General features: G+C 39.3%; 1 protein-coding gene across 1 annotated transcript in view; it reads right to left on the reverse strand.

Annotated features, from left to right (window-relative positions):
• DNAH5 (dynein, axonemal, heavy chain 5) overlaps positions 1-15,856 on the reverse strand; it is a gene marked incomplete at its 5' end in the record, with an annotated part of 180,665 nt that overhangs the window by 26,861 nt on the left and 137,948 nt on the right. The window contains 8 exons of the mRNA XM_014543525.1: positions 595-716; positions 2,839-3,029; positions 3,518-3,632; positions 4,606-4,849; positions 11,906-12,088; positions 13,008-13,163; positions 14,434-14,750; positions 15,392-15,527. Coding sequence (XP_014399011.1) covers positions 595-716; positions 2,839-3,029; positions 3,518-3,632; positions 4,606-4,849; positions 11,906-12,088; positions 13,008-13,163; positions 14,434-14,750; positions 15,392-15,527 — 1,464 coding nt within the window. The remainder of the gene's footprint in view (positions 1-594; positions 717-2,838; positions 3,030-3,517; positions 3,633-4,605; positions 4,850-11,905; positions 12,089-13,007; positions 13,164-14,433; positions 14,751-15,391; positions 15,528-15,856) is intronic.

Raw genomic sequence — 15,856 nt, forward strand, 5'->3', positions numbered from 1 at the left:
TACCCCCCCTCCCCTGCCCCCCGAGTGCACAAATTTTTGTGCACCGGGCCTCTAGTATTTACTATAAAGAAGAAGGCTGTTCATATTTCTTTTCATATTTAACCTGTAGAAAGAAGGCACAACATCTTAAGTATATCTAATTATTGCACCTAATTGAATCTATCCATTTCTCTGTTTGTGGATCTGCAGTTGATGATACTGACACATGGCACAGGGCAGCATCAGTATATTTAGTATAAAGAAGAAGACTGTTCATATTTTTTTTTCATATTTAACCTGTAGAAAGAAGGCACAACCTCTTAAGTATATCTAATTATTGCACCTAAATAAATCTGTCCATTTCTCTGCTTGTGGATCTCCAGTTGATGATACTGACACATGGCACAGGGCAGCATCAGTTAGATTTCCTCAGCAAATAATTTGTTAGGGCAAGACCAGTCTGCAATGGGTGGAGTGTGCTTTATCAGAGTGTAAGTGAGCTCTGAGGAAGGTCAAACACAGGTCATGCATTTTACAAGTGTCAATATTAAGAAACCCCTCTCTTCCAGGAATATTGTAGCAGCTCACTGCGACATTATCATTAACACAGGTTACCTGATCAAGGACATCTGAAAACTGTCTAAGTTTGCTGAGTTCCACCAAATTCAACCAGGTCATGTCCAGGATCCATTTAGCTGGTTTAGGAGGACAAGCTTTAAGGTCCAATGAGGCACCACCTTTAAAATTAAACATATAAAGCTATTATACTTTCTTTTTTTATTTTAAGACAATCTATAAAAACTTTTGCTTAAACTATGTTAAATCCAATTATTTTACTACATTGACATTTTTAAGCTCAGAAATGTAAGTCATGGTGATGAACAAGATTTAAAATTTAATGAAAGAATAGGTGATTTCACAAAAACACATTTAAGAATCAGTAATATAACTTTGGAGCCAGGCCCATGCTGGATTCTATCCTAGCTCCACCTGGTCGAGGATGCTAAGCTCAGAGTCATTTCCACAAGGAAATGCATGCCTGAATTTAGGATATCAGGAACTACTTTCCCCTAGGAAAGCTCAGTAAGCTAGAGGACCAGAGTAGTGAGGCCAGAAATCGGTAATATATGATGCATGTCTATCTAAGGCGTTGTCTCTCCAGATCACTCACCTTCTACTTGATCAGCTTTAGGAAACTTAGAAAATAAAAAAACCTGAGGAGCAAGAGTACAAGAGACAACAAATTGGAGGGAGAGAGAGAGAATTGTCCATAAACATACATTTGTAAGCTCAGGTCTAGCTGAATGAGTCTTTGCTGCTACTATAAGATGGATATGCATATGTATATGAACATGAATATGCATTTGTATATATATAGATATCTATCTATCTATCTATCTGTCTATCTATCTATCTATATATCAGTATGACTACACACCCTCTAGGGCACAGCATGTGCATATACACACCCCCTCCCTACTATCCCCATTGGGGTTCTCTTCAAGGTTCTCTGCAAATCCACTCTCCAGGTAAAGTCATGAAAATCCACTCCAACCCCCAGATAAAATGGTGTCTTATTTTTAAAGGCTTTGTTTAGAAAAGTATAGTAGATAAAACCATTTAGACCCCTACTATCATTTTCACAGGCACATTAAATATTTGCTGTCTTGCCCAGCCCGTGTGGCTCAGTGGTTGAGTGTCAACCCATGAACCAGGAGGTCATAGTTCGATCCCCAGTCAGGGCACATGCCCAGGTTGTGGGCTTAATTCCCAGTAGTGCAGGAGGCAGCCAATCAGTGATCCTCATCATTGAGATTTCTATCTCTCTCTTCCTCTCTCTTCCTTTCTGAAATCAATAAAAATGTTTTTTAAAAAAATAAAATAAATATTTGTTGTCCTGACATTCAAGAATGTGATAGTGAATTTATGTTTCCCCACCTTCCACTGGGCTGTCTTGTTCCAGTGTATGGTATAGGGCAGTGGTCGGCAAACTCATTAGTCAACAGAGCCAAATATCAACAGTACAACGATTGAAATTTCTTTTGAGAGCCAAATTTTTTAAACTTAAACTATATAGGTAGGTACATTGTTATTAACTTAATTAGGGTACTCCTAAGGCTTAGGAAGAGCCACACTCAAGGGGCCAAAGAGCCGCATGTGGCTCACGAGCCTCAGTTTGCTGACCACGGGCATAGGGGACCTGTCTGTGAGCAATGCTTCAGCAGATACAGAATAAGTGTCCACAGGCTGAGCTGCACGGGTGCCTCACCCACCCACTCCAGCCACCCGGCTTGCTTTGCTTTCCCTCCATCATATTCCTTGCTTTCAATGGAGCCCTTGATACTGGCTCCTCTTCCTTCAACACTCTTCCTCTAAATGTCCCCCAGAACCAGTGCTATGCTCCTTCAGGCCTTTGCTTACCTATCCATCTTTCAGGGAGGTCTACCCCATTAAAGATCCCATATATCCCATTTAAATTTTAAACATCCCCTACCTCACACACCCTTTATCCAGCTGTTTTTTTTCCACGTGCTTACCAGCTCTTCACATACTGCATAATGTACTTATTATTTTATGATTTTTTTTTATGTATCACCCACCCAAAAAATATATAAACTCTACAAAAGCAAGATTCTTCTTTTTGTTCACTGATGTGTTCCAAGCGCTTATTCTGTGCCCCAGCACACAGTAGGTTCTAAACAAATACTCATACAATAAATGAACAAATATCTCACATAAATGCAATCTTCAATGAAATGCAAAGAAACTATTATATAACCAGAAGAAATTACTGCACAGGACCTTCACAATCATTCCTATCCCTGCAGCTGTGTACAATGCTTCAGAGGTGATACTGACCTTTAATAAGGGTGAGAAACTCCTCATGCTTGACCCAGTTCCTCTGGATGTCAATCTTCAGTGTAAGCAACAAGGTGAACAGGAATTTGTGCTCCTCGTACAAGCCCCGGGCAGCATACTTATAGACCTCATAGGTCATGTGTTCTATGATATTAGCAATTCTTTTGCTTGTAATTGGGCTCTTGACAGACCTGGAGTGGAGAACATTGTAATCAGATTCATCCCCTGCCCTTTTCAATTGTACATAAAAGCAACGTCTTGAATGTAGAATAAGTAACTTTGGAGGGCCAATTCTTATTTTGTACACAACAAGGGTAAGACCTCCAAATCTAAAATAACAAGCATTTTCTCATTGTGAAATAACATAACAGACTCCATAACGTCTTCTAAATCAATTTTATCCAACAGGCATTATCACTCACAACAATGTCTTGGGGATTTTCTTGTTTAACAGAAACACATGAAACCACAGGAATCAATCAATGGATGAATACTTGGTGGAGCTTTCTCTGAGCATCAAATGATACATGAGAATGATTTGTTAACACAGTAGCTATTGCACTAATCTTAGATTTAAAAGAGAATAAGACTCAGCAAAGCTAAAGAAAATTATAAATGTAAAGTCATCATCTAGACCACAGATAGAGAATTCAGGTTGCCTTCCCAAGCACACACACACCTGGCTAAGGAAAGGTCAAATAAGCCCAGAAACTGGCGGAGCGAAGTCTGATACATCTCATTAACCAAGCGCATCTCGGTGATGAGGAAGTAGAGGATGCTGCCCCGAGTAGCCACTGAAAGACAAAGTAAGGCTGCATGTACTATCAGGCTGGAAAGTAAATGACCCAGGGACCGATCGGCCTCAACTCCATGAAAACAACAAGTTTTATTTTTATGTCTTACCAATAATTATGTATCAGCAGTGGGAGTCTAGAGTGATGCTCATCCTCTGTATTTAATTCTTACTTATAGGCTTTGTTTAAGTAGTCCACTCTTTGTGTTGGTCAAATGGCACTTTCCATTTTAGAATGTCTAGATCCCTTACAAGTACACTTTACTGTTTCTTTATATGTAGAAAAGACAACTGAAAGGATATCAAAGGTTTTAACACCTAGCAAGTTGTGTAGGCAGTGGAAGGACCTCATTCTTAAGTGCCATGAAGAAGCTGTGCCTAATCTTGGCCTAAAGCTGGCAAAACAAGGCATCACAAAGAGGATGCACCTGACTCTTCATTGGTAGAAGATATGGTTTCCATTATTTTCCCAAGAGGAATGATAACTTATTAAAGCAGATTGAATTCTTTTAGCACAATCCTCTAGTAACCAATGAGCAATACCAATTATCAAATTGGTGGATAAGACTGAAGAGCTCCCATTATACCAAAGAACTACCTTCCAAATACAAAGACTACAAACAAAACACTAGCTATTTGTTGTCAAATAATAAACAACTAATGAACAGCCCAAAATTCATGCATTAATTCCTCAGATTTTACTAATTTGTAGTCAGCTGGTCTTTTAAAATTCTCCCTTTTAGTTCTAGTTTAAAAATAAGTTCACAGGAACTTTAAAAGATTTGCCAACTAACATGAACTGGAAAATTAACATCACTATAAAATATTGTCATCTCAATTTTACTTAATAGAAATGCCACAAAACATAAATGGCCACCCCACTTTGCAAGACCATTGGCCTAATGTCAATTTTTCTAATTCTCATTTATTTCCCGCTTCATTTTCCTGTGACATTAGTTCATTACCAAACTCACCAGGTCTGTACTCCTCCCGGGCTGAGTTAATTTGAATTTCTGTATCAGCTGAAATTTCCAGCTTCTGTGTCACCTCTTCGGCGGTCTTTTTTGTGTTACTCAGCACAATAATGAGACCCTCGTCTTCCACCAGGGACCCCTGGGTACTCGTCAGCCGGTAAAGCAAATTATCTTCTAGCTCCTTCATTCTTCTTTTGTTTGCGGTCACATCTTCCATAAGATGAGTTCTTTCTTTCTCCAATTCCTGTTAATTTGCATAAATATATTTTCTTCCTTAATTAATAACTATTGTTTGGTTATTCCTTAAAAAGTTAACATACAGGGCTGTCCTCAAGCTCCTGTAGTATAGTTACCATATTTGGTTGAAAAAAAATAAAAACATCCAAGTAAGAGAAGGAGGATTAATAGAGGAAAGAAGAATTGGTAGCAAACAATGTGAAATTTGCTAAAAGTATTACCAAATCCCCTTTACCAACTATTTCTTTTCTAAAGTTGAATCATTTTAAGTGACTTGTGATTACACTTAAGCTTGTTTTGAAGATGACATATATTTGAAAATATATTGAAGTGTATTTGAGGACAAATGTATATATGTCTCAGATTAAATACATTTACTTCTGCAGTTGCATTTAAATGGAAAAATCTTCTTTGCTTGTAAAGGTGCTGTTTTCTCCAAGTGAAGTGAAGAAGTGTCTTCCCTATAGGTCTTTTATTGGCAGCTTGGGAGAGAAGGCTTCAGAAGATTATTGTCCCTATTGGCTATTTCTTCCTCCTGGTAGTTAAGAGAGGGAGAGACAGTGGAAGAGAGGAAAGGAAAGGTGGGGTTGGTGAGGGTTGGGGAAGGAGGAAATGGCCATGACATTGAGCACACCAGCGGAAGCAGGAAGCTCATAGGCTGGGCGATAACAGAACGCTTCTGGCACCAAATCAAATTGTATGTGAAAGTATCATTATGTGAGAGGCTCTAACTTTGAAGCTAATAAAAGAATCAAAAAATGGGAAGGACAATGAGTAAACAGGATTTAAAAATCTAGTCATGTCTTGGTATCAGAAATACAGACATAAAATTCTATGTAACCAAAAAAAAAAAACCATGAAGTTAAAATCAAGATTATGGTAACACAATTGCATTAAGGCAAAGAGAAAGACCACTGGCCTCTGCTTTCTATTCTAGCCAGTTAACCCCCCACTGATTGAACAGTTTTGGTGGGTAGGCTCCTACCAGGCTCCCAACTCATGGTCTGAGCACAATGTGTCAGGTCTGGTAATATTCTAGAAAAGGAAAACTCCTTTAAGCCAAACAAAAGCTTTGCACTTACATCAATTCTTAATTCTTTGAGATGTAGCAACTCAAGCAAAACCTGCTCTTATTATCTTTGTTTCCATCTGTTACTTATATTTGGAAGCTTCCTGAGTGGTTATTTTAATTTATTTATTCACTAGATGAGAATCTCAAATTTGAGGTAATATAGAAATTAGTACAAACAAGTGACATTTAAAGATCACCATAAAATTTCTTTCCAAATGCAGTTATAATAAAAAAACATTCACACCATGTTTACACTAAGAAATACAATGATAATAAAACTAAAGGGGAAAACTTCAATTATTTTTATTGCCATAATCTAAAATTTCATACCTAACACCATCATTTCTGAGTTCCTCAAGGTGAGCTTTATAGAAGTCCTCACCTGAAGACAGGTAAGAGAAGGAATAGAGCAGTGGGAGGAGTGATGGTTTTGACATCAGAAAGACATGTTTGAATCCTAACTCCCAGGACTTATTAACTACATGACCTTGGCCATGTTACACAACTCTACAAGCTTCAGTTTCTTCATCTGCAAAATGGACATAAAAACAGCTCCAAGAGTGATTGTGAGGACATCGCTATTAAAGCAGCTAAAACATCAACTGGATGGATAGCTGCTCAGAATGTGTATCGTCCCTTCTATCGCCTCCCTTGATTCATTTCCCTCATGGATTTTTCAGAAAGATTAAAATGTGTATTGAGAAATGAGTAGTTTAAAAAATAAAATCATAAGTTGGCCCAAAAAATCATACTTTAGATTTCATATACCATCATAAAAGCATAATGATGTAGATGAAAGGGGATGTTAAAAAGGAGAACTTTCTACTCTTGCGCTCACACTCAGGATACGTGCTTCCCTGTCTGCAGGGACTGTCAAAACCAAAAACCGCCCCAAGTCTTACTGAGTCTTTTCCTGAGCAAGTTTTTCTTCTGTCCATTTCCCCCCAATTACATAGCCCCTGCCCTAACTGGGGCAGTAACTATTACGTATTCCATGGTGGACTACTCTGACCACACTTGGTCTCCCTTTTCTGCTCCTAAGTCATTCAGAAGATCTCCCTTAGCTTTTGGGAAAAGGCCAAAATTCTCAACATGCTTCACACAACCTGTCACTACCTACATTTCCAACCTTGTTTCCACTTCTGAACTATGGGATTGAAACTAAAATTATGCCTCCAGACCTAAATAGATACTTTTTGAAAGAAGATATAAGGAAGGCCAAGAGACAGATGAAAACATGCTCAAAATCACTAATCATCTGAGAGATGCAAATCAAAACGACAATGTGGTACCCTCTCACACCTGTCAGAATGGCTATCATCAACAAACAACAAGTGCTGGCGAGGATGTGGAGAAAAAGGAACCCTCGTGCACTGCTGGTGGGAGTGCAGACTGGTGCAGCCACTGTGGAGAACAGTATGGAGTTTCCTCAAAAAACTAAAAATGGAACTCCCATTTGACTCAGTGATCCCACTTCTAGGAATATATTTCAAGAAACTAGAAACACCAATCAGAAAAGATATATGCACCCTTATGTTCATAGTGGCACAATTCACCATAGCTAAAATTTGGAAACAGCCTAAGTGCCCATCATCAGATGAGTAGATTAAAAAACTGTGGTACATCTACACAATGGAATACTACGCTGCAGTAAAAAAGAAGGAATTCTTACCATTTGCAACAGCATGGATGGAACTGGAGAGCATTATGCTAAGCGAATTAAGCCAGTCAGAGAAAGATAAATATCACATGATCTCACTCATTTATGGAATCTTGTATGCATGTATATAAACCTAACCAATGGACACAGACAACGGGGGGGGGGTGGATAAGGACACATATGTAATACCTTAATCAATAAAGAAAAAAAATTATGTCTCTAGGTTGCTTTAAAAACCATTATTAATAAAATAAACACAGTTATTAGTAATGCATTCAATAAGTGGCAAATTATTTAATTCCTGATTTAAAAAGTAATAAGTAAAAGCTTGACTATGATTGAGATGGTGTGGTCAATTTAATACTATTGTTAACACTTTAAAATAAATTTGTCAATACAGTAATACATTTATATTGCCAAAGGCTTGAAATAAAGCTAAGCACTACATTTCCCCCAAAGCTTGAAACCAATGAATAATATACTCCAAAGAAAATAGTACAATTTAAAGTAGTATTTGGGATTAGAAAAGCAAAGTATGTATTACATGGTACAAAAGTGGCCCAACACTAGAACAGACCATAGTTGTGAGGAAAAGAAAGTTATCTTTGAAAGAAAATAGAATAATTGCTGCTTGCTTTTCACTCAGGATTTAAAAATAGAAAACCTACTTTGGGATAAGGTTTTAGGCATATTTTAATTTGTATGACTGATTTAAATTTATTTCTGTTGACTATATAAAAAGATAGTTCTTTTTCAAATTAATATGAAGGAGGAAAATTAATCAAAATAATTTTGTCTGTAAGCATTTTTCCCACAAAGGGATTATCTCTTACACACACACACACACACACACACACACACACACAAAACAGTAAACATTTGTGCTCTGTATTCTATATCCTAAGGCTACAATGTAAAATTTTTAGATAAACTGTGAAAACTATCCCCAAAGTGAATAAGAAAACACAGCAGTTATTCAGTATAAGTTCAGGAAATGTACTATTTATTAATTAAATGATCAAAAAGTAAGGGCTTCAACAAAGATACAAATGAAAACTAAAATCCTTTGTGTACATAAATGGCACCTGTAACCAAAGGTTTGAAATCAGTAACAGAAAAGAGATGACAGCCTTTCAGAGTTCTCATTTCTAAGGTATCACCCAGGCTTTCATTCCCTAAGATTCCTTCTCTTCTGCACTTTACATTGCTAATTAAAACAGAAAGATTAAACAACAGAACTCGGAAACAGATTTATTTTTTCTCTCCCACCAGGGAGCTGGCAATAACACTGTCTGTTTAGTGTCTTTATTAAATTACTTCCCATATCAGCTCCACCAGGTTCAGGCTCCTCTACCTCCAAAGGAAATCAATCATCCGCCTGTCTGCTCATCCGGAATTCTAAACAACGATTACCCCTGAGGCTTTGCATGGCGAGACAGTAGAAGTTGTTCATTGATATTAGTATTTTTCTCCTAATACTGCAGAGGTCTCTTTGAGTTTCCGACTTGTTTTCTGGGACCAAGGTCAGAGTGAGCCTAGGAGACTGGGTTTTCTTTAAAGGAAAGCTGCTGGAGGGCCACTGGGTTACTGCCTGCTTAAAATGGTCCCGATCCATCACCTTCTGGTGACAACAGAGGCTGTCTGAATCTACTCACAGGTACATCAATCAGGTCAACAATTGAATATGGCCTTGGTGTGAACTTGAACAGCTCACACATTTAAAATGACTGCCTTGAAGCACACAGAAAAGTGTAAAGTGAGTTCAAAAGTCTGCCGTCCTTGCATTCATAGGCTCTGGGGTTCCTTTGGTTTCTGAGGCTAACAAAACTGTGGGTCCAGCCGGCTGTACAGCTGAGCACTCCTAAGACCAGATCCCGTGTGAGAGGCCTCCTCACTACCCATGTTCCCAGGACACTAGGAAACTGGTAAATTATGGAATCAGAGAATAGTGGTCTTTCCCTTGCAGCATAAGCTACAGCTCCAAGCCACCTTCCACACGAAGAACCTACAGGCCAGTGAATGCACAACTCATGCTGACTGAAGACGCTCACCATTTGTTTCAGCCCCACATTTAAGGGATTTTCTTAGATGCTTTCCAACATCAACTTCCCATCGGTGGGATCTTCCTAGCTTCCAACACCCCCCTTGGCTCTGCAACATTTTATACTGACATTTTACATTCATATTGAAAATCACCCAAAAAGTGATCATAGAGAGACTACATCATCAATGAAGTCAAAGGAACAATTTAAACCTAAGAAAACCTTTTATATCTGTGTTCATATGACACAGACATGGGCTCTTCTCTACTGAGTCACTAGATTATAGGCCAGCGGTTCTCAACCTGTGGGTCGTGACCCCTTGGGCGGTCGAACGACCCTTTCACAGGGGTCGCCTAAGACCATCCTGCACAACAGATATTTACATTATAATTCATAACAGTAGCAACATTGCAGTTATGAAGTAGCAACAAAAATAATTTTATGGTTGGGTCACAACATGAGAAACTGTATTTAAAGGGCCAGAAGGTTGAGAACCAATATAGGCAATGCCCGGAAAGACCAGAGGCCACCTCAGAGCCACGTGCCACCACCCAGGCCGGAGAGACAGTAATCAGAGCAGATTCGGGGATACGGTGGGAAGATCAGAAGCTGCAAAATAACAAGCTGCTTGTGCAATGTATGCCACTTAAAATCCTCCCAAATAAGTCCAGCAGGAGGGAGACTTTGCTTTAGAGAAAAGAAAATTCAGGTTACATGTTGTATGATAATGTGGTTCAGGGTAAGAGACCCTCTACTATCCGAAGGAACGAGTGTCGTGTCATGTTACTCTGACCACACTCTTTGTTAAGAGTCGTTTACTGTGAGACTGGAATGGATTCTGATAATGAGATGACATTCAACTTTCCCAGGAAGTATGAGAAAAGCCGGGCCAGGGATCCTTATTGCCTTTTCAAAGCTGTTTGAAGTCTTGTTTTCAAAGGAGCTTAAAGTGCTCCCTGCTTCATCTCAAACCTCTGCAGCCACAATCACGGCTCAGCGCTGGGCTGTTCTGTTTTGTTGCAACCACAATCCGTCAGACTAAATAATTTTCTAAAGAGACTCTATTCATCTGAGCTGAATACAAAGAAAACCAAGGACAAGGATGTTATTCAAACTGCCATCAGAGTCCCTTATCTCCCTGAGGCCAGGGCCACCGGTGAGGCAGAGCCTCAAACACCGCACTGGGTCCTGCCCTGAAGACGTTACATCCCGTGGATCAAGATGGCCAGTCCTTCCTGCCATCATGACACAGCAGCGCTGAGCTTCCTCAACCACCTCCGCTGAGATGCCAAAAATGAACAAGTACATATTCTGAAGGTGTTATCTCTTGATAGCTGGTCTGTGGCAGGCATTCTAGCATCCGTTCCTGCCATTTTTTATTTCCTGATATTTTATTTGTGGAAAGGCTCAAGCATGATACAATATACAAAAAAGGTAAAAGTAATGGGAAGGGAAGACTCCAAAAATTCTGCCAATTTAACCGAAATAAATCTGTAGGCCAGTGTAGCAGGTGCCATAAAGTAAACTAAGAATCCAGAAGAAAATCAATAGCACCTTTCAGAGTCCATCCAGTTTCACCAAAGCAGTCTTATTAAAATCCTCAAAAATCTCTAGATTTCTCTGCCTAAGACTCACTCGTTCCCTAGAGAAAATGCTGGTTCAGAACAGGGAAGTTTCTAAATTATTGACCATTATTCATTGAGCATTAGTTTCCCCATAAAATAGAAGTAAAAAAAAAAAAGAAAGAAAGAAACAGATCTAGAGCATAATTGAGCCAGTCGCTTCCAGAAAGTGAAACTCTATCTTCTCACAGCATACACAGAACGTTCTTAAATAACAAATATGAACTAACAATGTTTGGTGTTACCTGAGTGAAGCATTTTAATTTTATATTCCAAAAGTATAACAAATGAATTGAATAAAAGAAAAACCTAGACATGTACCAGAAAGCTAAAAGTCCATAGAACTCACAATAGGACAAACTCTTCAGGAAAATAAATTTAAAAAAAAAAACAGGATAATGAGGCTGAAAATAAGGCTGATATTCTCATAGTTATACCATTTGTCTTTATGAAATCAAGTGATGATAGGTATGTGATTTATGAGATGCAGATGAAATATGTTAAGTAGATATTGGTTAGCAGTTATCTGAGGCACTTGGGAATTAGTAATGAAAAAACTTCAGAATAAAACAGGAACTCAATCCTATTACAACTTTTATCACATTGTTTTCATTAATGAAAGAATCACAATATAATTCAGAGGAGGGCATGGCCATACGTCACTCACCTGCTTCTCTGTGAGAATGACTCTGCCCAGTAACTGGTCTTCTAGACCTTTCATAGTGACAGTGAAGTCAATGATGGAGGTTCGAGCACTTATTTCAGGGGTGTAGGCTGGGTTGGGCAGTTTGGTGGTAATGTAGAGTCTGAAGCCATGCATCACATCTACTTCCTTGTCACTGACTTTCACCTTTTTTATAAAAAAAAGCAAGTTAAAAGTAATAAAACAAAGATGCATTTTACTGTGTCTTTCTGTATAGGATCAAGTATTGCTATAAGCAATTATGTACCTAGAGATAATTTATACTAAAAATGATCCTCAGGCATTCACATGACTGCAAGCCACAAGGAACAAAAGAAGGAAGGAAGAAAGGAAGGGAGGGAGGGAGGCAGGGAGGAAAGGAGGGAGGGAAGGAGGGAGGGAGGGAGGGAGGGAGGGAAGGAAGGAGAGAGGGAGTTCAATATATATCATGCAATAAATACAGAATTTATCACCAAAACTGTTGTGAGATGGATTCCCCACCCAAAATTTGGCTCAGAAGACTAGACTGATGGTGTCAAATATACACTAAAAGGATAGAAAAAGATTTCTTTACTACTCACATAATGGCATTTTCTGGGAGATTAGGTTAGGCCCCCAAGCAGGTCCAAAAATTCTCTTGAGAGGGTCAGGGGGGCAGCTGTTTTGGGATTTTGTGGTGGTGAGGGTATGGGGCTCGAATGAGGGTTCAAAACATGGGCATGGACAGGGAGTTTCATGATGTTAACTTTCCACCAGTGCCAAAGGAGAGAGAGAGTACCCAGATTTTCTTAACAGCTCGCCCAGATTTGGGACAGAAAGGGAAAGAGGCATGATGGGGCTTGAAAACTGTCCACAATCAAACATCAAAATGGAGTCAGATTTTTTTACAAACGTCAAGTAGATAATCCTAAAACGACTACTCCTGAATACTTTAATCCCAGCTCAGGAAGTGTGGGAAAACAAAGCAAATGCCTCTTGCCCCAGACTCGAATTTGAGTTACTGCCTATTGAGAAAATTTCATCGGTGTCACATTTACCTGGTCTCATGGTAATTGTTCTGCACAGTTTATCAAAAGGCTTAACCTACCTTAAAGGTAGATCCAGTCTTAATGAAGTTTCTCTCCAACACATTTTCCAGGGCTGGATCTAGTTCCTCCCCAACATCTTCGATCAGCAAGGGCCTTCCAAGAGAAAGACTGTCCTCCAGGTGGTTCCTGAAGTACTTGTGGTTTAGAGATGTGATCTAGAAACCAGATCAAAATGTGGCTCTTGACAGAGATATCACACTGCCATGCACAGAGATAACTCACAGAAAGCTGAGCCTAAGCATTCTGTCACCAGAGACAGGTACAGGGAAGTCAGGGATCCTTACTTGAAACCACAGTTAGTGTGAAGGGATACAGAAAGCTTAAACCCTGTCCATTATTTTGCTCAGCAGACCATCACTCCCCTTTACTGGGAAGCACGAAACATCTCTGGGTGGCAACACTGCCTTCCCCTCACCATCACTTTTGTGATAAATAATCCTATATAATAAAAGGGTAATATGCAAATTGTCCCTAAGGGCAGAACGACCAGGAACGACTGGTTGCTATGATGTGCACTGACCACCAGGGGGCATATGCTCAACACAGGAGCTGTCCCTGGTGGTCAGTGCGCTCTCACAGGGGGAGCTCCACTCAGCCACAAGCCAGGCTGATGGCTGCAATGGCAGTGGCAGTGGCGGGAGCCTCTTCTGCCTCTTCAGCAGCACTAAGGATGTCCAGCTGTGGCTTAGGCCCACTCCCTGGGGCGGACATCCCCAGAGGGTTCCCAGGCTGCCATAGGGATGTCTGACTGCCAGCTTAGGCCTGATCCCCCAGGGAACTAGCCTAAGCTGGCAGGTGGACATCCCCCAAGGGGTCCCAGACTGCGAGAGGGTGCAGGCCGGGTTGAGGGGCCCACCCTGACCCGAGTGCATGAATTTTCGTGCACCGGGCCTCTAGTCATAGAATAATTATGAAGGGCCCTTATAAAGTGCTGTCATTTGGCGTGACACAACTCCAGCCTGCTCTGTTTATCAAAGAGAGCCTTAGACACTAACAGAAGAGAGTCTGAGACCTTTGGAAGGTGGCATTAGTAGCAATCAATTCAAAGGCAAACAATGCAATTTTTAGAAATTATTTCTAAATATCAATATCTAAATACTAATATCTAATATTCTATATCACTTTGTAATGTACATAAATGTTGGATCATTATGCTGAATACCTAAAACTAATATAATACTATATGGCAGTAATTATAAATTAATAAAATAAACCAATAAGTAAATTTAAACAAAGAAAAGCTCTGTAAATAAGATAAAAGATAGATAGATAGATAGATAGATAGATAGATAGATAGATAGATAATAGATAGATATAGATATACAATTATTTCTAAATAACAAATATTTTATTATCCTTGGATACTTGTTGTTCTGGGGCAATAAAACTTGACTAGCAACATAAATATACTCAAACACAAATTACCTGGAGTTCATTTTGGCTTTCTTTATTTTTAATCCAGATCTTGCCTTGAGTCTGTGGATCAATTAACAACGGATAGCGAGATGCCTTTGTGACAATAATTCCGTTCTGAATGGATAAATCGTCATTTGGTAGGCCTTGGAGGTTCCATTCACTAATCGTAGGAGCATCAATCAACATCTCGTTGAGATTCAGATTGTCAGCAAATGGAATCTCCCGGGCTTTCATTTCCTTCTGCCAGTCATTTAACATCAGATTGCGAAATTCTTGGTTAAATGGACCAGAATAAGACAGAAAAGCCGTGGCCAACAATACATCCCCTAAAATGGAAAACAAACACCACTGAAATACTTTATGATCAGACTTGTACTTGTGTAGAATATTAAAAATAAAACCACCATTCTTTTAAACTAAATTCTAGAAACCAAACTGTAACCACATGTTGCTGTGTCTTGATGAATAAGCAGTAGTTTGGTTTACTGTTAAACAGGGTCCAAATGGTCCACCAAGGATTGGCTGCTATAATCAAGCACTGGAGAATTTTTACTCTTGTTGGATTTGGGAGGATGACTTCTGAGTTTAAGATACAAAGCTCAGAAGACAGAGCCTCTATTCAAAGTGACCTTGATCAATATCATCTTTCATTCATGGAATTTAAGAGTCCTGATAATAAGAGGCTTAAAGGTCATTAACACATCTAATATGGACTGTATAGATGTCAGACCAATATTCATTCTTCTGAAACACTGCAGACTCTCTTCTCTCTCTCTCTCTCTCTCTCTCTCTCTCTCTCTCTCTCTCTCTCTCTCTCACACACACACACACACACACACACACACACACACACACATACACACGTAGAACTTTAAAGTAATAGAGTTTGTACTTTGATAAAAGCTTAAATTTGCTAACTCCCTATCACAGTCAACACATAACCTCATTAACACAGGAATTTACATACCTACAAGTCTTTTAGTTTGTGCAGCAAACTCTTTACTCTGCTCTGTCCATCTTTCTTTTTCTCCTGCCAAGCCACCGATCAGTGCAGAGGCAGTCTGCATCTTACGTCTGCACCGCTCAGCATCTTCAAGCAAGGTCTAAAAAAGGTCGAAACCAGGAGAGAACCTTTGTTTAGATAAATACAGCCTCTGCCTAGAAAATGCAACTTGAAACATTATATATGATCTGCCTTTCTGAGACATGTGAGCCATTCATTTCCTGGAAAGCATAAGATTCAGTTCCCGTGTGCCTGTGTCTGCCTAAGCCTCTCTTTAGGGAACTTGAATGGATTTCTCGTGTGGGGCCCTGAGCCAACTGTCAGACCCTCCCTAGACATGAACAACTGAGAAATCATGGAAATTTGTATCATTTGTGATTTCTGTAAAAGAAAATCAGAAATAAAATACAAGCATGCATGCTAATATCA

This window comes from Myotis brandtii, unplaced genomic scaffold (assembly GCF_000412655.1).
Source record: "Myotis brandtii unplaced genomic scaffold, ASM41265v1 scaffold328, whole genome shotgun sequence".
Taxonomy (NCBI): domain Eukaryota; kingdom Metazoa; phylum Chordata; class Mammalia; order Chiroptera; family Vespertilionidae; genus Myotis; species Myotis brandtii.